The sequence below is a fragment of the Macrobrachium rosenbergii genome, chromosome 11 (assembly GCF_040412425.1).
Source record: "Macrobrachium rosenbergii isolate ZJJX-2024 chromosome 11, ASM4041242v1, whole genome shotgun sequence".
NCBI classification, from domain to species: domain Eukaryota; kingdom Metazoa; phylum Arthropoda; class Malacostraca; order Decapoda; family Palaemonidae; genus Macrobrachium; species Macrobrachium rosenbergii.
The window spans coordinates 50,343,117-50,369,444 of NC_089751.1; the positions used below are offsets into that span (position 1 = coordinate 50,343,117).

The following is a 26,328-nucleotide window of genomic DNA, read 5'->3' on the forward strand; positions in this document are numbered from 1 at the left end:
ATTTCAGGTCAGTGGCCCCTGTAGTGGCCTTGATCTACATGAATAGGATTCATATTCTGAATAATAATAATAATAATAATAATAATAATAATAATAATAAATTTTCTTGGTAATTTCGGAAGTATTGAAAATGAACGTATATTGCAATATCTTTACTGTCAATAGTTCATTTTTTGTTAGCGTGGAGATGATATGCCGTAACTTCAAGAACGTCATATTCCCGACTTCCTTTATCTTTCTCGGTGTATCTTTATTAAATTTCACGATTGCTATGAAAACGACAATAATAATAATAATAATAATAATAATACTATTGTGGTGATGATGATGATGATGATTATTATTATTATTATTATTATATTATTATTATTATTATTATTATTATTATTATAGTTGTTGTTGCTGTTGTTAAACAGAATGACTTGTCTGTTTGATGAAGTTTGGGAGAGGTTCTTATTCCGAGATTATTGTTATTATTATTATTATTATTATTATTATTATTATTATTATTATTATTATTATTATTATTATTATTATTTCGATTTCTTCAGATCTCCATGAAACCTGAAAGAAAATTTTAATTATCTGTAACTGTAATACCTCTTAGGGGGTTAGTGCCGTCATTGCACCTCATGCGGTGCACTGTAGGCATTATATGAGGTTTTTTGCAGCGTCCCTTCGGCCCCTAGCTGCGACCCCGTTCATTCCTTTTACTGTGCCTCCGTTTATATTCTCTTTCATTCATCGTACGTTTGTTTCATAGTGCAACTGCGAGGTTTTCCCCGTTAAAATCTCTCATTTTCAATTTCTCTTTCAGCGCTGAATGATATCTTAGGCCCCAGCATTTTTCGGCCACAGATCGCACCCAATGCATCCGGCAGTTTCAGGTTGATGTATACCGTAGGTGAGAGAGAGAGAGAGAGAGAGAGAGAGAGAGAGAGAGAGAGAGAGTTTAACTTTTGTTTAACTTTATTCTTTTACTGTTTGAGAGTCTATTCTCTCTCTCTCTCTCTCTCTCTCTGTTGCTCTTTAGCCAAAATTATTCTTAATCGACTCGTAGATTTGATTTTATATTGGAAGTTGGCTCCATAACTACCTCGGTAGTTGTGAGAGAGAGAGAGAGAGAGAGAGAGAGAGAGAGAGAGAGAGAGAGAGAGAGAGAGAGAGAGAGAGACTGATTTTCTTCATAGCTCAGTCCGACTTTGCTTATTGATTCCAGCGACAATGCGGGGAGAACTCGAGGGTAAATGTTCTCAGACTCCGGGAACAAGCTCCTCATTGCTTGCAAAATCATGGATTTCTTTTCCGACTCAATTGGCTGGCCCCGGAAGATCACGCAAGCCATGCGTGGCCGGGTGGGGATCTGAGAGGGGGGGGGGTCCCTCTGCAGAACTCAAAGCATGTATAATTATTGCAGTGGGATATTCCGGCTTATTATTATTATTATTATTATTATTATTATTATTATTATTATTATTACCCTAATATAATTCATCTTGTATTCTAATATTTAATTACGTTTTTATTGATTTGTTAATATATTAATTTATCTGTTTTTCTGATAATTGATCTCTTTCTGTATATTTCTGTATTTCCCATCACCTTCTGTTACTTCTTTCGAATGAACACCATATTCTTTGGGACCTTGAATTTCGAGTATATTGCTCCCTGGGGACTTGTTCCTTATGAATAAGGTTCGTCTTCGGAATAATAATAATAATAATAATAATAATAATAATAATATTATTATTATTATTATTATTATTATTATTATTATTATTATTATTATTATTATTTCGGTATGAGGCCCCCTTTCAAACAAACATCATTAAATAGAATGGCCGTCTGGATTCCGTTGAGTTTGTATTGCAGTTCCTCAATCTCACCAATGAGTTTCTTCGGAGCAGCAGTCAAATTATATAGCAGTTGTCCAAAGCTCATGTGTTCTGGACTTTTCGGCAGCACACTCTACCATTTTTCAAAAGTCGAATGAAGCCAGAGGTACAATTATGTCACATTCATCCCCGGAAGCGGGCTTTACAGAAATTTTTTTTGGTGACTTTTGATTGGCATTCAAAACTGGTGATGGCTATTATTATTATTATTATTATTATTATTATTATTATTATTATTATTATTATTATTATTATTATTATTATTTGTTCTAGAGGGTCCACAATAATATAATTGTTAAAGGCTCGTTTATTATTGTGGACCTTTTAGAACATTTATGAACTCTCGTGATAGAGAGTTTTTCTCTCAACATTATTATTATTATTATTATTATTATTATTATTATTATTATTATTATTATTATTATTATTATTATTATTATTATTATTAGGCTCAGCCACATATTGGGTAAACTTATGGTCTGCCTAATCAGAAGCAGAAAAGTAAAGTGTGCTGGCGTACAGCCTTTATCAGTGTATATATAACTTTTTGTAACTAAGTAAAAGTCTGTCCGAATCGTTGTGAAACTCTGTAACTTAATAATAGTCTGTGTGAATCTGTTTTTAACTTTTGTAGCTAAATACAAGCCTCTGAATCGGTTTCTAACTTTTGCAACTAAATAAAGGTCTGTGTGAATCGTTGTGTAATTTTTTGTAAGTAAATAAAAATCTGTACGAGACGGTTTTTAACTTTTTGTAACTAAATAAAAGTCTGTATCAATCGGTTTTTATTAACTCTTTGTAGCTAAATAAAAGTCTGTCTGAGTCGGTTTATAACTTTTGTAGCTAAATAAAAGTTTTTGTGAATCGTGTGTAACTCTTTGTACAGTAGCTAAATAAAGGTCTCTGAATCGGTTTATAACTTCTGTAGCGAAATAAAAGTTTTTGTGAATCGTGTGTAACTCTTTGTACAGTAGCTAAATAAAGGTCTCTGAATCGGTTTATAACTTTTGTAGCTAAATAAAAGTGTGTGTGAATCGTTGTGTAACTCTTTGTAACTACTGTAAATAAATGTCAGTTGTCTTAATCGTTGTGTAACTCTTTGTAGCTAAGTAAAAGTCTGAATGATTTGGTTTTTAACTTTTAATGATTGAATAAAAGTCTGTCTGTGAACGAATCTGTTGGGCCTCTAAACTTCTGAACAATTTCTACAGAATAGATTCTCTAGACCTTGCTTGTGAGAGGGGTTCCAGTACAAAGCGGTAGCGCTAGCCTCCGCCTAACAAGCTGAACGAGCCAAGCGCTCGATTCTCGTCCAGTACCAGACGATGAGGGGACACGATATGTCTGCGTGCCCCAGAAATCCATTGTATATGCTTATGTTGGACTAACCAGTGAATTCAAGTGCCTTGACTTGGACATTTCCAACTTTCTTGATATAGAGACGAATATATTTTGGTAGTTTTCATATAGAGACATTTGCTCGTATTGACTGGACGTAAACAGTACTCTCTCTCTCTCTCTCTCTCTCTCTCTCTCTCTCTCTCTCTCTCTCTCTCTCTCTCTCTCTCTCTCTCTCTCTCTCCAATATTTCTTATGCCTAGTTGGGTAACGTTGAATTCGGTCCGTACGTGGATTAATGACAGTCATTTGATTCCAGGGAGCCTGATCTTCAGCTGGGTGGGTAACCGAACTTGGGAGACGATCTTTATACAAAAGAGACCCTGACCATCTTTTGTGGATGGGAAGGGAGTCGTGCCTATGAGGCTAACGATCTTATCCTAAAATCAGTTGTGTAGAGGTTTGCAACAGTCATAGCGGTCTGTTGCGAGCAGCAGCTCTCATACTGAGGTTTGGATGATTGACCATGAGTAGTTTTGCACAATATGTATATATATATATATATATATATATATATATATATATATATATATATATATATATATATATATATATATAGGTACAATTTTATTATATATTACCCAAGCAGAAATTTGGAAGGCTGCCCAGAGAAACAGTTTTTGTACAGGGTTTCACCCGGCAGAGCGCCCTTCGTGATATTGAATGGCTGTTGTTGCTACTGTACTCCCTCCGCTCTCTCTCTGGTCACGCCCATGAGGGTGGGATAAGTTAACTGGAGAGATTTTTAAACCAAATTTTGATCTCTCTCTCTCTCTCTCTCTCTCTCTCTCTCTCTCTCTCTCTCTCTCTCTCTCTCTCTCTCTCTCTCTCTCAAACACACACACACACACGCTGGATCTAGGTTCTCATCTACTAATTGCGTGGTATTCGCAAACTTCGTACGCAGAGAGAGAGAGAGAGAGAGAGAGAGAGAGAGAGAGAGAGAGAGAGAGAGAGAGAGAGAGAGAGAATGTGTTTAGTTTATTGTTGGTATTTTTTTAACAATACCTTTGATGTTTGAGTCAACATCGGTGATTGTAGGTTTTGCAAATTTCCCCCTGGCGGTTTGACTGACAGTCCAGCATTGAGCGTGCAACGCCAGGAAGATTGCAAGATGTGAATGGAGAAGAAAAATGACACTAGGGTCCAACCCGGAAGCAGGCATGCAATCAAGCAAACAAGCGGAACATGGAATGCCTTACTTCCTAATGAGTACCATAATCTCTGGAAGCTTGAATTTCAAGTCAGTGGCCCCTTTGGTGGGCTTGTGCCATTTGAACACGGTTCGTCTTCTGAATAATAATAATGTAAATAAAAATAATAATAATAATATTGCCTCAAGAATTCGTGGAACAACAGAAGCACAAGGAGAGTTCTGAAACTGAGATTCCCTTTATTGGGGAAGTCCTAGACAGACGTCCTACTAGCTACTAGCATCAGCACATTGCCCGTGGCGTCGGTCGAACAATCGATCCCCTTACTGAGGCGGCGGGAGCAAAGCCGTGATTGTAGCCTGCAGGACATTGTGACGACGAAGGGAGGAGGAGGAGGAGGAGGAGGAAGAGGAAGAGGAAGAGGAAGAGGAAGAGGCGAAGGTGGAGGAAGAATGAATGGGCACTCGGTGATAAGGAAGGGGTTTGGGCGTTTTAGGACTCGGGGTATGGTGCAGATGTTCTTTTTTTTTTTTTGACACGCTTCTATGGAGTAAAGAAGGAGAAGAAGAATAAAGAGAGAGAGAGAGAGAGAGAGAGAGAGTGTGTGTGTGTGTGCGTGCAATGTTGAACTGCATAGCAGACCGGCTAGACAGTATGATCGTGTGCTGCATGAATCAATGTTCGAAATGCTTTGTTAGGCAACACAGGCTCTAGAACCTCCAACTCTCTCTCTCTCTCTCTCTCTCTCTCTCTCTCTCTCTCTCTCTCTCTCTCTCTCTCTCTCTCTCTCTCTCTCTCTCTCTAAAACACGCACCAGCGTTTTTCAAAATAAGCGCACAACAGGAGGGCTGGAATATATGTTCAACAATTATAAAGGGAAGTGAGCGCATGGCACTGTGACTCTAATTGAATTGGAATGTTTCAACTGTGCCATTAAGCAAGGTTGACGTATTTTCATTTTGGGTCTCTTATTATTCTGAACCTCAGAGCTATCGTGTTAAAGCCAAGATCTATATTAATAATTGTAAATTGCGCTTTGCAAGCATTGAAGTCATATGAAAGCTCGGTGCTCTCTCTCTCTCTCTCTCTCTCTCTCTCTCTCTCTCTCTCTCTCTCTCTCTCTCTCTCTCTCTCTCTCCACACATCGTATGCAATTCAAACTTCATATCTATTTGATCATGTATCTTTATTCTACTTGTGTTGTTTGATGCTATGGTAATGATGATCATTTTTTTTCCTTTTGCTGTTGTATTTACTTATCTTTGGTGGGTTTTTGTTTCGTCTCCTTCATCTCTATTTCTGTGTCTGGATCAATACAGTGTCAACAACAATCTCTTCATGTGCGATATCATGTGGTGTTGCATCAAGACGGCTCTATTGGCAACGCAGCAATTTGGCGTGTTTGCTCCCCCCCCCACCTTCTCTCTCTCTCTCTCTCTCTCTCTCTCTCTCTCTCTCTCTCTCTCTCTCTCACCATTGTTTAGAGCTCGAGTAGACTATGCATTTTGGGAACTTCTCAACGGAGCAGTTGCAGTCGACTGACCAATCGAGAAAGTGGCCTTTGCATTTCGTAATGGTGGGCAGTTGCAGTCTGCTGACCAATCCAGAAAGTGGCCTTTGCATTCCGTAACGATATGCAGTTGCAGTCGACTGACTTATGCAGAAAGTGGCCATGCATTTCCTAACGGTATGCAGTTGCAGTCGACTGACCTAGGCGTATGCAGAAAGTAGCCTTGCATTTCGTAATGGTACGCAGTTGCAGTCTAGTGACCAATCCAGAAAGTGGCCTTTGCATTTCGCAACGGTATGCAGTTGCAGTCGACTGACGTAGGCATATGCAGAAAGTGGCCTTGCATTTCCTAACGGTATGCAGTTGCAGTCGACTGACTTATGCAGAAAGTGGCCTTTGCATTTCGTAACGGTATGCAGTTGCAGTCGACTGACTTATGCAGAAAGTGGCCATGCATTTCCTAACGGTATGCAGTTGCAGTCGACTGACTTATGCAGAAAGTGGCCTTGCATTTCGTAATAATACGCAGTTGCTGTCTACTGACCAATCCAGAAAGTGGCCTTTGCATTTCGTAACGGTATGCAGTTGCAGTCGACTGACTAATGCAGAAAGTGGCCTTGCATTTCGTAACGGTATGCAGTTGCAGTCGACTGACTTATGCAGAAAGTGGCCTTGCATTTCGTAACGGTATGTAGTTGCAGTCGACTGACTCATGCAGAAAGTGGCCTTGCATCTCGTAACGGTATGCAGTTGCAGTCGACTTACTTATGCGGAAAGTGGCCTTGCATTTCCTAACAGTATGCAGTTGCAGTCGACTGACCTAGGCCTATGCAGAAAGTGGCCTTGCATTTCCTGACGGTATGCAGTTGCAGCCGACTGACCTAGGCCTATGCAGAAAATGGCCTTGCATTTCGTAATGGTACGCAGTTGCACAGTGGCCTTGCATTTCGTAACGGTATGCAGTTGCAGTTTACTGACCAATCCAGAAAGTGACCTTTGCATTTCGTAACGGTATGCAGTTGCATTCGACTGACTAATGCGGAAAGTGGCCTTGCATTTCGTAACGGTATGCAGTTGCACAATGGACTTGCATTTCGTAACGGTATGCAGTTGCAGTCGACTGACCTAGGCCTATGCAGAAAGTGGCCTTGCATTTCGTAATTCCTTTTTTATTTATTTATATTTTTTGCATTTTTTATCTGTTATTTCACTGAATTATGTATGCTTTTAATTTACTTTCAGCTTAAAATCCTTTTGTAGTTTTTATTTTACTTGTAACTGAATGACTGTTATATTACGAAACTAAATTTCTTATAATTATTAGCATATTTTAGCATACTTTTTAATATTGCAAATATTAATTCTATTTGTAGCCCTGATGATGGGAAAGGATTCGCGAAACGTTGGTTACATAAAAAGAATAGGCTCGTCAGTGCACTGCAGGCCGAGCAATGCAGGCATTACTTGAGGGTCTTTGCGGCGTGCCTTCGGCCCCTAGCTGCAACCCCCCTTTTTTTAGCGTTCCTTCGGCCCCTAGCTGCATCCCCTTTCATTCCTTTTACTGTACCTCCGTCCACATTATCTCTCTTCCATCTTACTTTCCACCCTCTCCTGACAATTGTTTCATAGTGCAACTGCGAGGTTTTCCTTCTGTTACACCTGTAAATATTTTCACTCCCAGTTTCTTCTTCAGCGCTGAATGACACCATAGGTCCCAGCGCATGGCCTTTGGCTTAGATTTTTATATTCCTCCTCCTCCTCCTCCTCCTCCTCCTCCTCCTCCTCCTCCTCCTCCTCCTCCTCCTCCTCCTCCTCCTCCTCCTCCTCCTCCTCCTCCTCCTCCTCCTCCTCCTCCTCCTCCTGCATATTCTGACAGAAGAAATCGTGCAAGTGTTGACGAATATGTAAACCAGTGCCAGCCAGTGGCCTTGTCTTACGATGTGCTCGGTCAGGTATATCGAGGAGCTTAGCTGAGTGAAGTTCTGTGAGGAGAGTTTCAGAATTCCCGTTCGTTGTCTTAATAAACAGTAGGGCAATGTATTTGCTGTTTTACGAGAGTTAATGTATTTTCGATGAGATTGTAATTAATGAGGTATATAGACGAGATTGCTGTTGGTTGGTGTATTTTAGATGAGATTGCAATAAATGAAGTTTATTAAATTGTAGATGAGATTGCAGTTAGAGAGTTTATTGTATTTTAAAATAGATTGCAGTTGATGAGTTTTATTGGAATTTAGATGACATCACAAGTAATGAGAATTACTGCATATTAGATGAGAGTGCGGTTGATGAGGTGTCTTCAGTGCTGGAGTAGAATTTGTTCCTGAAAAACATCATTAATTCATATACATATATATATATATATATATATATATATATATATATATATATATATATATATATATGTATATGTATATATATACAGTATATGTGTGTACGTATGTATACACACATTCTCTCTCTCTCTCTCTCTCTCTCTCTCTCTCTCTCTCTCTCTCTCTCTCTCTCTCTCTCTCTCTGACTCAGTTGGTAGCGCCCTGGCCTTCCATTTGAGAGACCGGGGTTACATCCTGATGATGTGAGCCAGAAATTTATTTCTATGAAACATGTATTCATATGTTGATTAGTTCCATATATATATATATATATATATATATATATATATATATATATATATATATATATATATATATAGTGTCTGGGGTTTGATCCGTAATTCTAACTAATTCCTTTTTTTTTTTCTTTTTATCCCCGGCAGATGGCGAGCACACAGAAGACAAACCTTCAGATGGCAACCTTAAAGATGAAACTTCGAAAGAGGAAAAGCATCGGCCACCGCCTGTTGATGTAAGTGACTCGTTCTCAGACGGTTCAGATGTGTTAGGACGTGTTCCTCAAGTCTTACGTCTTTGACCCTTCCAGATTGGACTGTGCCCTTGAGGAGAAGAATTTTTTTATACTTGTGAGATAGCATTACTACCCTAAAACAGATCTCCTTGTGGTGTTCCTTAAGTCTTACGTCTTTGACCCCTCCAGATTTGACTGTGCCCTTGAGGAGAAGAATCCTTTTTTATACTTGTGAGATAGCATTACTACCCTAAAAACGATCTCCTTGTGGTGTTCCTTAAGTCTTACGTCTTTGACCCCTCCAGATTTGACTGTGCCCTTGAGAAGAATCCTTTTTTATACTTGTGAGATAGCATTACTACCCTAAAACAGATCTCCTTGTGTGTTCCTTAAGTCTTACGTCTTTGACCCCTCCAGATTTGACTGTGCCCTTGAGAAGAATCCTTTTTTATACTTGTGAGATAGCATTACTACCCTAAAACAGATCTCCTTGTGGTGTTCCTTAAGTCTTACGTCTTTGACCCCTCCAGATTTGACTGTACCCTTGAGGAGAAGAATTTTTTTATACTTGTGAGATAGCATTACTACCCTAAAACAGATCTCCTTGTGTGTTCCTTAAGTCTTACGTCTTTGACCCTCCAGATTTGACTGTGCCCTTGAGAAGAATCCTTTTTATACTTGTGAGATAGCATTACTACCTAAAACAGATCTCCTTGTGGTGTTCCTTAAGTCTTACGTCTTTGACCCTCCAGATTTGACTGTACCCTTGAGGAGAAGAATTTTTTTATACTTGTGAGATAGCATTACTACCCTAAAACAGATCTCCTTGTGGTGTTCCTTAAGTCTTACGTCTTTGACCCCTCCAGATTTGACTGTACCCTTGAGGAGAAGAATTTTTTTATACTTGTGAGATAGCATTACTACCCTAAAACAGATCTCCTTGTGGTGTTCCTTAAGTCTTACGTCTTTGACCCTCCAGATTTGACTGTACCCTTGAGGAGAAGAATTTTTATACTTGTGAGATAGCATTACTACCCTAAAACAGATCTTGTGGTGTTCCTTAAGTCTTACGTCTTTGACCCCTCCAGATTTGACTGTGCCCTTGAGGAGAAGAATTTTTTTATATTTGTGAGATAGCATTACTACCCTAAAACAGATCTCCTTGTAGTGGTCCTTATATATCTTACGTCTTTTGTCTACTCCAGATTTGACTGTGCCCTTGAGGAGAAGAATTTTTTATACTTGTGAGATAGCATTACTACCCTAAAACAGATCTTGTGGTGTTCCTTAAGTCTTACGTCTTTGACCCCTCCAGATTTGACTGTGCCCTTGAGGAGAAGAATTTTTTATACTTGTGAGATAGCATTACTACCCTAAAACAGATCTCCTTGTGGTGTTCCTTAAGTCTTACGTCTTTGACCCCTCCAGATTTGACTGTGCCCTTGAGGAGAAGAATTTTTTTATACTTGTGAGATAGCATTACTACCCTGAAACAGATCTCCTTGTGGTGTTCCTTAAGTCCTACATATTTGCCCCCTCCAGATTTGATACTGTGCCCTTGAGAAGAATTTTTTATATTTGTAAGATAGCATTACTACCCCAGAACACATCTTGTAGTGTTCGTTATACCGTACGTCTTTTGTCTACTCCAGATTTCACCGTGCCCTTGAGGAGAAGAGTTTTCTTTTTTTATATTTAGAAGATGCAACGCATTACTGCCCTAAAATAGTTCTCCTAGTATTTTAATGAGATACTTACATTTTTATCTAAATTTGTCCATTAATTTGTTCATTTGTTTTTTTTCTGATAACTGATCTCTTATTTCTGTATTTCCTGTTACCTTCTGTTACTTCTTTCTAGTGAACGCCGTATTCTGTGGAAGCTTAAATTTCAAGTTAATTGTCCCCGTGGGCGTGTTCCATATGAATAGGGTTCATCTTCTGAAAAATGTGAAAAGATGTTCACGCGAGAGTTTGCCATGATTTCATCAGAATGAACTGACCAGGTTAGGCTGTCAGAGACGACGGCTGAAAGGTGCTATTGTGACGTGGACCTTCATCCTAGTGTGGTTTCCATGTGGAGCAAGATTCTCGGGGCGAAGTGTAGCTATTTCTAACCAACGTTCCTGTGTTCTGCTATTTCACTTTAAAATTCTCTCTCTCTCTCTCTCTCTCTCTCTCTCTCTCTCTCTCTCTCAATAACAACAACTCTGTTTCACAATATAATTTTCATTTCATAAGAAGGAAACAAACTTCATGAGCACTGCAAGCGTCGATTAAAATCAGTTTGCACTGGTATTTTTTTCTGTGCGTGTGTGTGCGCGCGCATACGTCATCGTGTGTATACTGCTTGCTTTGTTCTTTTACAATGAGTACAAAAGGTTTTCATTATAAGGGATGCGAATACAGGAAAGGAAACCGTGAAAAATGAGAATTCCTTAAAGATTCGACAGAGCTCTGGTGAGTTATAGGTCTAGCGATTGCAACATGAAAGACGTGGCAGACCCATAAAGACTTTTTTTTTTATATAAAATATTACTTCGTATAAATATTTATAAAAAAAAAACTCACAGAGGATAAAGAAGCTTTGTATGGTAATCTAAATGGAACCTTTCAGACGGGTGTGAGGCTAGGCTACCCCAAATACCGTATAATGAAGATTTTCACTTAGGCTAACGACCCGGGTCTTTGGAACCCAGCCATGTCCCTCGAATGGCGAGGAATGCATCAAGACGCAGTTTCTAATATGCCCTGTTCCTTGCCTTATTTTTCGTAAGGAGTTTCTAATATGCCTTGTTATTGCCGTATTTTCTTAAGGAGTCTCTAATATGCCTTGTTACTTGCCTTATTTTTTTTAAGGAGTTTCTAATAGGCCTCGTTACTTGCCTTATTTTTTTTAAGGAGTTTCTAATACGCCTCGTTACTTGCCTTATTTTTTTTAAAGGAGTTCCTAATACGCCTTGTTACTTGCCTTATTTTTTTAAAGAGTTTCTAATATGCATTGTTACTTGCCTTATTTTTAAGGAGTTTCTAATATGCCTTGTTACTTGCCTTATTTTCTTAAGGAGTCTCTAATGTGCCTTGTTACTTGCCTTATTTTTTTTAAAGGAGTTTCTAATACGCCTTGTTACTTGCCTTATTTTTTTAAAAAGAGTTTCTAATATGCATTGTTACTTGCCTTATTTTTTAAGGAGTTTCTAATATGCCTTGTTACTTGCCTTATTTTGTCTAAGGAGTTTCTAATATGGCTTGTTACTTGGCTTATTTTTTAAAGGAGTTTCTAATATGCCTTGTTACTTGGCTTATTTTTTAAAGGAGTTTCTAATATGCCTTGTTTCGTTATTTTTGTAAAGGAGTTTCTAGTATGCCTTGTTACTTTCATTATTTTTTTAAAGGAGTTTCTAGTATGCCTTGTTACTTGCCTTATTTTTGTAAAGGAGTTTCAAGTATGCCTTGTTACTTGGCTTATTTTTTAAGGAGTTTCTAATATGCCTTGTTACTTATTTTTTTAAAGGAGTTTCTAATACACCTTATTACTTGCCTTATTTTTTTAAAGGAGTTTCTTATAATGCCTTGCCACCTGCCTAATTTGGTAAAGGAGTTTCTAATATGCCTTGTTACTTGCCTTATTTTTTTTTAAGGCAATCGTGCCGTATCACGTCAAGCCGATGGATGGAGATACTGTAGTGTGGTGGGGCTTTCAGTTTCTTTTGGGGTTGGGGAGAAGGGGGGGGGGGCGTGTGCAGTGGAATTTTGACTGCTGAAACGGACAGTTAAAACTTACTGAAACCTATTTGGACGATAGGGGTAAATGCCTGCAGAAATATTAATCCAAAACTAAGTACAAAATGCGCCGAATTTTCTTCGGTGCAATCGAGTTTTCTGTACAGCGTATAATCAAGGCCACCGAAAATAGATCTATCTTTCGGTGGTCTCGGTATAATGCTGTATGAGCCGCAACCGATGAAACTTTATCCACGGCCCGGTGGTGACTCCTATATCGTTGCCAGATGCACGATTATGACTAACTCTAACCTTAAATGTGTTTAACGATTGGAGGGTGGATGATCAACGTACTAATTTGCAGCCCTCTAACCTCAATAGTTTTCAAGATCTGAGGGCGGACAGAAAAAGGTGCGGACGGTCAGACAAAGCCGGCACAATAGTTTTCTTTTACAGAAAACTAAAAATTGAAGTTCGTTTAGGGACTTTGTGCTTACCTGTCAAGGTATATGAGCCTATATACACATCGAATACAGGTTTCAGAGCCTTGTGTTCACAACCCCAAGATTGTACAACAAGTCTCACTTGATGACAGGATGAATTAAGATACCAGGACTTACAGTAAGGCAATGAAGACTTTCATTTTCCGCTGAGGGTATGGCAGTTAATATGGACGCACCATATGATTGAAATCAGACAAAGAACCCCTCTGCATTCGACTGATTACCTGGTACATAACTTGGTGCTCTGGCCAAGAGAGGCAAAGTAGGGGTTATGGGAACATGCCCAGCTCTCTCTCTCTCTCTCTCTCTCTCTCTCTCTCTCTCTCTCTCTCTCTCTCTCTCTCTCTCAACAGTCGCCACGGAGAGCGCAGTCGGTCTGGGGATCGTACTATTTTACTTGTGTACTTGAATCGGGAGGAACAGTAATTTATTTCCATGCTATTTTCAATGGATTCTGACTCGCCAGAACGTAATTTTTGTGTGCGTTACAGACCAATTTTATTATGGCGACCGTTTGTTCATTAACGTCATAGCTAGGTTTACATATTACGATAATACTCGTATCACGTGCATGGCGAGCGGTTTTTTTTTTATGTTACGCTTTAGGGAAGAAACGTGCAAATGTTATCCGAGTTGTTTTTGTTGCTTTTTTTATCCTCATTATCTTGACGTTTATTCATTTCTGAATTGATGTCTTATATTAGTTTCAAGACATTAGCACAAACAGAAGCAGATCTGAGTTGCAATTTAGCCAGTCAGTTCTGTGTGACTTTCGTGGCAGTCATTCGGAACAAACTGTATAAACCGTCACGAGTGACTCATAGGCCTAGCGAAAAGCCCTTTTTTTTTTTTTTTTTTTTTTTTTTTTTGTTATTTATTGACGCCACCAGACAGCCGCAGCGCGCTTTGAGCTGAATAGTCCATCTATGAAAGCGTAAATTCGTATCCTGTGAAAAATACAAATTACTTTTTGAAGTTTGGTGTGCACATATACTGTATGTTATTACCGAGAAGTTTTGACAAGAAGTTGACACACTGCTCTTTAGTAAAGCGTTTAAAATAGAGACGTTGTTGCCGAGTTCATTTTCCTGTGCTATCTTCCCTACAGCGTTATTATTATTATTATTATTATTATTATTATTATTATTATTATTATTATTATTCAGAAGATTAACTCTATTCATATGGAGCAAGGCTACAGGGTCCATTGACTCGAAATTCAAGTTTTCAAAGAATATTATGGAGTTCATTAGAAGTAACGGAAAGTAAAATGAAATAGAGTAGAAGTCAGTTATTAGAAAAGAAAAATAAATAAACAAATTAACAACTAAATAGATAAAAATGCAAGTAGATTATAGAATACAAGGAGAATTGTTTTAGGTCAGTAATACATTGCATCTTCGCTCAAACTGTTGGGGTTCAAATTGCACATTTCCAGGGAGGCTGTTTATAGCAAATGGTATCACCACGAATAAGCCCACGAGGGGGACTAGTTCATCGCTTCCAGTAAATTGTTCATTTTAATGCACCTTGAGGTTCTAACCAGGGATTTTTTTTTTTTCACTTGTTTAGAATAAACTTTGCATGAAAAACCAAAGTCATCCCATCTCTATTCTGCAGGTCTGGTGTCTCTGTGGTGAGATAGTTGCATAATTTCCGGTTGAATTAAGTATTAGTACTATAGATAAGCTCTCTCTCTCTCTCTCTCTCTCTCTCTCTCTCTCTCTCTCTCTCTCTCTCTCTCTCTCTCTCTCTCTCTCTCTCTCAAGTTATGATGAATCATTACATATCATGTAGAATTATATTTATATATACATATATAGGCCTATAATGTATGTAATATATATTATATATATATATATATATATATATATGTATATATATATATATATATATAATATAATATGTATAATATATGTATAAAATGTATAATATATATACAGTATATATGTATGTATAATATATAATATATATTAAATATATATACATATGTATGTATATATATACATATATATTTAAATATTATATATTTATGTATGTATGTATAATTCAGATTCAGTGCGAGCATGGTTAGGACAATTGTGTTGTTTGATCTCTGGCATCATCATCCCTTGTTAAGTGAAATACCTGCACACTGAAATGCAGTTGATTTGTGTATACATACCCATTTATACATACCACTGAATTAATTAGTGTTGTTGGTTTGTTGTTGGGGAGATTTTAACACTTGGTATATTTCAGATTAAGATTACCCCCTTAGGGGATTAGTGCTTTCAGTGCACTTCACGCGCGACGCACTGTAGGCATTACTTATGGTTCTTTTGAGCGTGCCTTCTGCCCCTAGCTGCAACCCCTCTCATTCCTTTGACTGTACCCTCATTCATATTCTTTCTTCCATATGTTCCTCATTGGAGGGTCGGTATCGTACTTGGCTAGCACTCTCCTAGGCCCGAGTTCGATTCTCCGGCCGGCCAATGAAGAATTAGAAGAATTTATTTCTGGTGATAGAAATTTGTTTCTCGTTATAATGTGGTTCGGATTCCACAATAAGCTGTACAGTAGGTCCCGTGGCTAGGTATCCAATTGGTTCTTAGCCACGTAAAATAAGTCTAATCCTTTGGGCCAGCCCTAGGAGAGCTGTTAATCAGCTCAGTGTTCTGGTTAAACTACGGTATACTTAACTTCCATGTTACTTTCTGCAGCCCTCTTCTAGCAAATGTATCATGGTGAAACTGCAAAAGGTTTTCACATTTTACACCTCTCAAACCTTTATACAGTACTTTCAATCTTCCCTTTTAATGCTGAATGACCTCTTAGGCCCAGATTGTATAATCTGTACTTTCTATTTCAGATTGCAGCGGCGCAGAACGCGGGCGCAGACGGTGGCATCAAAACTCCTACGATGAGTGCAGCCCAAACGCCGCGGACCCCAGGGGCCTCCCGAAATGACACATTCCGAGATAAAGAGAGAAAGATCGGACACAGGAGAGTGGGCGAAGGAGGGGTCGTCACGTACAAGAAGGTAATCAGAGAGAGGATTTTTTTAATTGTTTATATATTTATTTTTTAAATCACTGTTTAATTAGTCACTTTCGTAAACACTTGTCCAGGTCCCGTGGACTAAGGAAGTTGATTTTGATGTTCTTGAGAGTGGGACTCAGTCAGCGAAGCGTAGTCTTTTACCTGATATCAATTAATTTGTGTAAAATTTCAGAATTAAGCATTATCACTTCATATTTAAAGGAATGTAGGAATTAATTTGTTTGAATTTACTAGGATGTAATGATTTGCTTTATATCTGTCATCCAGAATTGTTGAACAGTTATTGGCTGAAAACCTTCAGCGATTTAACAAGCTTTAAGATCAGTAATGTTTAGGATATTTGCCATGAAGTGACACACACACACACACACACACACACACATACATATATATATATATATATATATATATATATATATATATATATATATATATATATATATATATATATATATATACATATATATACAATATATAAAAACCATCAAAAACCAGATCAACGATAGCCAAGCCCACCGATACCCGGGGGCTGCCTGTATATATATATATATATATATTGTGTGTGTGAGTGATATAATACTACTAACACACACAATAACTGCAATGCATTTACATGTATTACATTTTTGTATTTCAATTTACAGATTGGTACTTCCCAGTTGATGCAGTCTATTCAGCTCGGTATTCAACAAGCAGTGGGAAGCTTAGCGAGTAAACCAGAGCTGGATCTTTTAATTCAAGACTTTTATTTAGTAGAAACAATATTTTTCCCCAGTGTTGGTTCTCAATCAACACCGGCACATCAGTTTTCTGAATTCAGGTGAGTGGTTACGTATTTTACTAGGAGGAAGCAAATGCAGTATATAGTCTGTTTTGGTGCACTAATTTTTCTTAGAAATTGCTTTGAAATTAATCCAAGACATCTTGACCTCTATATTCAACCTTTCAGAGGGTTATTTGGACATATTTATAGTTAGATGTAAATCAGATATCCAAGTTTATTAAAAAGGTATTAAAGATGAAAAAAATATAAGTGCCTTGTAGCTTTTGGGAGTCTGTTTAAATACCTGGTAATGCACACACCCACCAATGGATTTGGATTGTCGCTCCTCCTTTATTTATGTGGCCACTTATCTTGAGGTCGTCAGATAATATTGTGACGTGTGCTCTGTTAGAAAGATTTAATCCTTTGAGCTGTACCAGTGGTACAAAGATTATGAAGCTCTTGCTTCAAAGCTTGTAATCTACTGGTGGTCATTTCTAATTCTCTGAGGTTGGGAACTCCAGATTAGCTTGAGAGGTGTCCGTAAATATTTCTGTGGTCTGTATTGGATGGCCTCTTGGCATGAACTTCATCTGTGGGACTATCAGAGTTACCACTAAAAGTTAGTTTTTAAAGCTGTTATCCTCAACCATGGGTAAAATATATGTTTTGGGGTAAAATTTAACATGGCATGGGTAAGTATATCATACCTGAAATTAAAGCATTAATGTTGCTTGAAACAAATGTAGATACCACAGCACTTACGAACTCCCCAATGTGTCATTTTACAATTTACTCTTCAGGAGTTGTAAGGTCTGTAACTGGTTGATATTGGTTTGTTTGCGACTCAGATTCATTCCTACATCGTACTCACTTGTCTTCAAAGTCACTGTTCCTTTTGCTACCTCATATTTAAATGTGAATTGGTTCCTCTACTGGGGTAGTAGTGGAATAAGGGCAAGAATTCTTGAAGGCGTCTGTTGATGGCATTGTTTGTATGGTTAATAATTAAATGTTTCCCTCTTTGTTTTCGTGTCTTCATGCAGTGTTAGTATGGTAGTAGTGGGGTAAATGGTTATATGCAGCCAAAAGGGGTGAATAACAAGCTGAGAACCACTTTGCAGGAAGGGAAGCAATTATCCCATTCTGTGCCAAATGTTCCTCTGATCTTGTTAACCTGTTTTTGAGATGTCCGTCTGACCAGATCTGTTATGAATGGAGGTTGCCCAGATGTTTCTTTTTGTGTACAAGTATGTGAGTTCCCCTGAGGGAGTTATTGTTTCCTACTAACTCCATTTTGTATGCTGGGAGAGTTAGTGCGGCAAAGTGGAAGTCCTACAAAGTCTTCAATTGGATTCGTGGCTGAGTTTGGTGACCCTTGACCATTACACATTTATTCTGAAACCTGCACTCATTAGTGGGTACTCTGTTATGTCTTGTGATTGCTTGAACATTGAATTGGTCCTCACCCAAATTAGTTGGTCAACCTGATAAACCAGATTTCATGTGATCCCTTTGTTCACAACTGTCATTGGTTAGGTTTGAAGACAGCTAGTATGGTGTTAAGGGTGATGGGAAGGGAAGTGCCCCATGTTTGTACCTTGGATACATTAGTGAATGGGATCTCTAGCTAATTAATGGAATGATAGATAGAAAGATAGAAAGCTGTCAGGGTTTTTTTTCCTGTCAAGAATCACTGTTCCGCTGCTGAACAGTAAAGTGGGTGAAAGACCTGTGGTGCTGGTATGTCAGTAGGAAAAGGAAACTGAGAAAAATGCTACTCACAGCAGTATACGTTATGTTAAAGAAACAGTGGTACCCACTTGGATATGAAAGGACCCATAAAATGATATATCTTGAGGAAATGGTGGGAGAGATGATCCTCTCCTCTCCTTACCAAGTGAAATAAATATAAAAGTATAATAAACAATGTTGGTTGTCATCATCCAGACAGATAGATGGAAAAAAAAATGTCTTATTAAGTCAGTTGAAGATTGGGAACGTAACAGTGATTGAGATTCCAACTTGATGAGAACTTTATTGAGAAATAATTATTTTAATTTTCTCTTACTAATTTAACATTTTTCTGAAATTTTCTTATTTTCTAACCTATATATTTCCATAAACCTTGCAGAAGTGTATGAATGACTTGGTGTCGGTATTTGGGCCATGTCCCATAATTTCATAACTCTGTCTGCTATTATTATAGTAAAATTATTATTATTATTATATTACTTTGTACCCATGCTATCAAAAGGGGTACTAATACAGAGTGCGAGTAACTTAATTTGAAAAGAACAGGTGCCATGGACAGTGTTAGTAGCTATTGAAATGAAACTTATGAAAATGAGAAGAAATTTTTTTTTTTACATTGGCCTTGATCATCGTTACTATGTAAAAAAAATTAAAAAAAGGAACCATCATTCAAACAGTTCTTGGTAGCTGGTCATGGAATATTGCCAACAAGAGCATTTATATTGGTAAATGGTAGAGGAATTTGAATGGAGGCGGGTTGCAGCAAAAGCATGTACTGAGGTCCGTTGTCCAAGAATGTAGCTAAAAGTATGAAAAGCTGAGGAAGGTCCAGTGAATGGGCTGATGTATCCTGGAAGAAAATGTATCAAACTTTGAATGCTTATGACTCAAGCTTAAGTAACTTTTGACTAAGAAAGGTGAGTCGAGGGCATTTCAAATGTGCAAGGCGAATTACATAGACTGGTAAGGCATGCTTGCGGAAAGTTTTGCTGTGCCTTTCAAATTTTAAAGCTGTAGGCCATAAGTCATTCTTACTAGGGCTAAAAGAACTTCTTTGTTTGACAAATGGTTTGTAGTAAGGTCTAGAATTGATCTGAGTGAGAATGTGTGTATCACTGCAGCATTGCAGTAAGATCATTCTTGTTATGATTGCATGGTGTCATTGTATTACAGAGTTTTATTTTATTATTGGCAGTTTTTGTTTCCTGTATACATAGAATGAGTTTTACTTGCAAAAATGTATTGTCAAACTATTTTTAGTGGAAACCATTCAAAAGATTTCTTTGTAAGTTAATTTTCTTGGATTGGTGTACTACTGAGAGTTATGTATTACAGCAATTGTTTTCTGTATACAAAAAATAGGGTTTACTTGGAAAGATATTCTGTCATACGTATTAGTTTTTGTTGGAAACATTTATAAGATTTAATTTTATATTGATTTTCTTGGTGAACTGAGAGTGCAATCTTTATTGGCCAATGATTGTCACTGAAGCTTAATTAGGTAAACTGTTTTGAGAAAGACTGCTCTAGATCAATTTGCAGCGGCCTTAAATATGATAGCCATGTTTGTTATACTTTGATGAAGTGAGGAGTATTTTTAGGTAGGCTTGTAACTTAGTTACTATCATTATGTAAATAAACTGCTTCAAGGAAGTATGGAGCAAAAGATTTTTCCATAATTCTTTTTAAATGATAGTTTTCGCAAACAAGTTACATTTCCAGACTGATTTGGCTTATTGTTTACAGTGAAGTTATAAACCTTGGTGGTCATACAATTTTGGTTTCCCTGTTAAACATCAAGAACAATGGTAGTGAAGGCAGTGACATGTATGCATGAAATGTAAAAAATTATTTCCCAAGACAGCTTTCTTTATGAAAGTAATAATTTTTATTAACCTGCTAATGATAATGAATATTTTACAACTCAAGTCATGAATCATATTCTTTTACAGATTCAAGGTGTATGCCCCTATAGCATTTAGACATTTTAGAGATCTCTTTAGGATTCAACCTGAAGATTACCTTGTAAGTATGATTTGTGTCATTTTTTTTGTGTTCTTACACCATAGCATAATTTTAATTTTTTCTCAGAATGCAGTCGTGCCAAGTAACATAGCCAGAGAAAATTCTTTTGGGCAGATGCAAGTTCAGAAAAATTAAAAAACTGGGTAGTTCACTTTTATGATAACCCCATACATCACATATATGCCAAATATTACAGCCATGTTTGCAGTATCAACAGTCTGTTTATCTGTTAGACAGAAGAAGGTAGTCTTAACCAAATGCATCATCTGGACCTTCTGGTTGGTATAAACTATTAAAATAACTTTTTGCAGTCCTTTAGCACTGTCAGCTGGTTGCCATCGTTCTCTGGGTGCTGTCTTCATGACTGTTTTGTGTAAGGGGAGATACAGTTTTCAGTGGTCAACACAACTAGCTGATGAGTAGTTTGGTAGTTAGTATTTAGGAGTGAGTTAGCATTTAGGAGTGAGTTCCCATTTAGTTCTCATTTACTTCAATCACTCCTATTTCCCATTGTTATTTTTATTACCGATCAGAAGATGAACCCTATTCATATGGAACAAGCCTGGACAGGCATGTAACTTGTTTATATGATCTTTGAAAAAGCACCTTCATCAGTTGCATTCATATTGCAGGCAGGAGTTCCCTTTTCAACTGAAGTGTAAGATGTGCTGTGACTGGCCATTGGATTGGTGGTTTCTTTTTGCCCAGGGTAGATCTTACCAGTATCATTCACTGCACAATATGTCTTCTGATTATCTTTAGACTCTTGTTTCTGGGTGTATATCCGTTCTCCCTCTCCAGTGGAGTTCATGAGAGATGAATGATGCTTTCGTGTCATTCAGTGCCAACCAGAGCAGCATTGGCTCCTCCAGCATTCATGCTGATTGCTCAATGTGCACTGACTCTCAAACTGGCTATTTGCTCAACATTCCTTTGATTGGTCACTATAAACATTGGAAGTTGGTGTCTCCCTCTCTGGCTCAGCCACTACCTGGCCATAAGTTCTTTGTTGGGTGAGCGGGTTCTGTTATCAGCTAGCACTCTGCTGGCCGCGAGTTTGAATCTCCGACCGGCCACTGAAGAATAAGAGGAATTTATTTCTGGTGATAGAAATTAATTTCTTGCTATAATGTGGTTCGGATTCCACAGTAAGCTGTAGGTCCCGTTGCTAGGTAACCAATTGGTTCTTAGCCACGCAAAATAAATCTAATCCTTCGGGCCAGCCCTAGGAGAGCTGTTAATCAGCTCAGTGGTCTGGTTAAACTAAGAAAAACTTGCACCTCCAGTTGCCAGTTAAGGGGGGGTGGTAAAGGTCCATGAATGCAATCTCTTTCTTTTGTACATTTTAATATTTTCTCTAATTTTCAAATAGCCATACAAGCCCAGTTATAGTAGTTCATTAGCTCTTCTTTCAGTAAGTTGACTTCATTCCAGTTGGAGATGTTATGATTTGGTAAGGACGACAACGTATAAGGGGTATTTCATGGCCTTACAGGATGTAAAGGTGCATACTTCCACATTCCAACCCACCTCTCCTCAAGAAGAGGTCTATGGTATTAGTAGGGGCTTGGTGGGTTTTGGGAAAAGTCTTTCAGTTTTGCATTCTGTGCTTTGGTCACTCCATGGCTCCTCTGTTGTTCACTCATACCATGTCTCCAGTGGTGACTTTGGCCCACAGTTCCAAAATCTGTCTGCAGTTACGTTAGTTTCTGGCTGATCTTGGCATTGACTTGACACAACCAGTGGCCTTACCTTTAGGAGTTGCAGGTTTACAGAGGGAAATCAGACCTGACCCAATCCACAGAAACTGTATATCTAGAATAGTGGTAGGTACCCAAAAAGGAGTGTTGGACAACTGGATCCACTGTTTGGCTACTACCGTATGATAATCTTACAGATACTCTTGTCCTCAGATATGTTTTGTGTACTGTACTTGTACTGTTTTTCCTTCTTTTTTTCTTTATTGAGTTGTGGTTAGAAAAGGTGCAGAATATTATTTTGCCCATCCCATTAGGTTTAACACTTGAAGCAAAAGGGAATGCAAGGAAAAGAAGGTATAAAAAGGGTGTACATAGTTAAGGGAACAGGATTTGATGCTGTAAACTACTGAGATGAACAAAATTTATACTTTGTATAGATAGAAAAGAGTTAAGATAGAGAAAATTTCTGACTGGACAGTATAACAAATGCAAAAGGAATAAAAGGCATGACCCAAAATATTTAAGTAAAACAGATGTAGGCTGAGAATATCACTGATCATCTAGAATAATGCTGTGCTTGAGGGCATAACATTTCTTATGCTGAAAAATTTGTTGAACTAAAGTTTTAAGTAAGTTGGACAAAGTTGCAGACAATATTCGAAGATGTTGGTAATTAATGTTCTTTTGTTTTCTTTTGACAGGTTTCCTTATGTACTGAGCCCCTTAGAGAATTAAGTAATCCCGGTGCAAGTGGGTCAATATTTTACCTCACCAGTGATGATGAATTCATCATTAAAACAGTGCAGCACAAGGAAGCAGAGTTCCTTCAAAAGCTGTTGCCAGGTTATTATATGGTAAGTTTTTATCTCCAGTTGAAACTTGATTTTATTCAATTCTTATTTTGACTTGTTTTGGAAGTAAATTGTTTTTTCACCAAAGATGTTGAAATCAGCCCATGAAAGTATCAAGGCAAAAATATGATATCAGAGTCGGATGAACTTAATGTTAATTTCAGTACGAAGTAGGGGATGTGTTATGCGACGAACCATGTCTAACATACTTATGCATATGTTACACTACACATTTGAAGATGCTGGGGCTGTGCATTTTGCATTTTAGAATGAGTGGGGTTGTTTAATCTCAGGTTTCAGGCCAGGACAGAGGCTTTTATTTTTCAACAATAGATGCAGTATCATTTTTACTAATGATGCTGCTGCTGTTACACATGATGCTATATTGTTACAATGGTTGCTTGATAAGGTAGTGTGTCGCAGTGTCGTTTGTAGCCAGTTATTAAGACCCATTTTTTGAGCTATGCCTTTGGTCTAGACAAATTAGTGAGAATGGCAGTAGAGTTATTTGTCCATTACATCCTGTTTGCAGAGAGCCAGGGTTCATTTTGAAAACTGGGCCCAGTAGATCTGAATCACACTCCTTGTCTGTCATGTCATAGACTTTCAAAATCTATGGATTGAAAGCCATGCTTATACTGTAGTGTTGTTACTTTGAGATTACAAATTTTTTTTTCCAAGTTCATACACCTTTTTTCTTTTTTATGAAATTCAGGCTGGCATTATTGCTGTATTTCAAAAAAGGGTCAGTTTATGCTTTAATAATTTTTAATTGGTTTATTGCAAAAAATGGGAACATTTTAGGATGTGAAACAAAAGAAATGGATAGCTTTATTATAAATGAAAATAAAAAATAAATCTTTGATAGAACTACGTATTTAATAAGGGACTCCCTTATAAACAGTAGTGGATTAATAAAAGGTTAGAATCTTCTATGATATGCTGGTAATAAATTCCATGCCGGAAATCATTACCGAATTCTAAACAGCTAACAATACAACCAGTATAACATACTGATTAGAGAAGTAGATATCTTGACTTCTGTTGCAAGCAAACACTTGATCAGTTTTACACTAAACACATTTATAGGGCTTCCTGTTACATTTGGTAATCATCTGATGCCTGCACAGTGCTGCTACCTCTAGTGAGTTTCAGTTTGGAACATTCACATACAAAGGGTGAATCCTTATCTCTGCATGTGGGCAGTGCAGTGTGTGCTGCTATATAGGCATGTGGATTCCATGATTACAGTAATTTCTTTGTCCCCCTTGTTTGTTTTACAAAGGCAGTAGATTATTAAACTGAGAATACCATGTTTTTGGTACTTTTGCCCTATCCAGTTTATAGAATACATGGAGTATGGTACAAATTCTTTGCATACTATACTTGTAGGTTTGATACTTATTTGTTTGTCTTGCGTTGTAACCCCAGCTGCAGGTGTGAAAACCAGTCGCACCTCCAGCTAGTGAGCTGAATTTATTGAGAAATATGAGAAAACTTGCTTAGAGGTTATCAATTATTATGTTAATCACTTCTTATTTTATGTTGAAAAGGTATAATTTCATCCTTTGCAAAACTCAGCCTTTATAAATCCTTTCTTATTCCTTCTGACTATTTCCCAACCCATGGATCTGAACACGTACCATGTTTATTGTTTTTCATGTTCTGGGGAATACCATTCCTGGGACTAATCAGGGTGGAATTTCTGGTCTGTCCTTTCTCCATCCCAAAATACCTCCAGCTGTAAAAGGATTTTAAGTCTGACTCAGCCAGGCACCATGACAAAAGCATGTAAAATCTTTGGACTCGGTAAAACCTGTTGTTAAGGAGCAAGCATTGATTCCAAAACAGAGTTTTGCCCACCTTCTTAGCTGATTACAAGTTTTAACATTTTGCTCTATCTTGGTTCGAGTCTTTGGATGAAGCAATACCCACCCAAGTTGGAAGGGCAGTAGGAGTTTTTGGCTCTTGTCAAAGAGAGTTTGCATAAACAATTGTTTGCAAAAAATATGAAGGCCATTGTATACAATGCTTGTGTGCTATCTTCTTTGCTTTATATTGTGGGGGATAGACCACATAGATAGCTAATATTGAAATTTTCATTGCTGCTGCCTTGGAAAAAGATTCTTGATATACAGTGATACACAGAATGACAACTGTGGAAGTCTCAAATGGGCAAAGTCTAACTTTCTGTATTTCATAGAAAGTATGACTACAGCAAGGAGATATACAGTGTCAGAAGAGAAAAATCGGAAGAAGACTTTTGCAATACTGTGACTCTGAAGTGTGATATATTTTAATTCAGAGTAAATTATTGAGAAGAAAGTGTCTAGAACTGAAGTATATGGGGAGACAGGTTCAGAGGGGGCTGTGATGGAGAGAAGAGATGGATAAGATGAATATTAGTTTAAGTTGTTTGTGCACCGTGAGCAGCAATGCTAAATTTAGCAGTCGCAGTGGTAGTAGTAACAGTATTTTTTCTCAGTTCTTCCACTGATTTTTTCCTGTGTCTTTTACTGTTTACGTCAGAGTCTCATAATATTTATTTGATGTTTCATTGTAATTTCCAAGTTAATTTCCCAAATGTAATATTTATTTGGTGTAAAATATGATTCTTCGTGAGATTCTAGCACTATTGGCTAATAATTTTCAGGCCAAAGAGGGGCAACACCTACAGTGTGCCACGTATGTGCTTTACTAGAGGTCTTTCATTGTATTTATTTGTTGCCTGGCAGTGTAACTTTTTTACTTTTTATTTTTAATTTGTTCTTGTGTACTCAAAAGTTTAGGTATGTTTTACTTCTTTGTAACACCATGATTGAATTTCAGTAAAAGTTTTTCTTGTATTTCAGAATCTGAACCAGAACCCTAGAACGTTACTACCAAAGTTTTTCGGCCTATATAATTATCAGGTTAGTAATCAGCACTGTACAGTATGTACTGTTTTTATTATAATAACCCCAAAATGGTATCTCTTAATCAGAGTTGACTTATTATCCATAATCTAGATTTGTCAGAATGACATGAAAACTGTTATAAAAGTTAGCAGGGTAAATAAAAAAGGAGACAGGTTAAGTTTAGATATTAAGGTACAACATACATAGATTATTCCCTCGTGTATTTGTGCTTGTGATATAATTATAATGTGATAAGTCAAGCTTGA

At 37.5% G+C, this 26,328-nt stretch overlaps 1 protein-coding gene across 33 annotated transcripts in view; it reads left to right on the forward strand.

Moving 5' to 3' along the window:
- Positions 1–26,328, forward strand: part of LOC136843439 (phosphatidylinositol 4-phosphate 5-kinase type-1 alpha-like) — a 350,658-nt gene that overhangs the window by 170,232 nt on the left and 154,098 nt on the right. For 32 of the 33 annotated variants that reach the window (XM_067111961.1, XM_067111936.1, XM_067111944.1 and 29 more), the window contains exons 2-7: positions 8,716–8,804; positions 15,881–16,051; positions 16,716–16,891; positions 20,542–20,614; positions 23,016–23,168; positions 26,018–26,077. In XM_067111961.1, coding sequence (XP_066968062.1) covers positions 8,716–8,804; positions 15,881–16,051; positions 16,716–16,891; positions 20,542–20,614; positions 23,016–23,168; positions 26,018–26,077 — 722 coding nt within the window. Of the gene's footprint in view, positions 1–8,713; positions 8,805–15,880; positions 16,052–16,715; positions 16,892–20,541; positions 20,615–23,015; positions 23,169–26,017; positions 26,078–26,328 lie in introns of all 33 variants that reach the window. The other variant, XM_067111931.1, reaches the window with a different exon arrangement.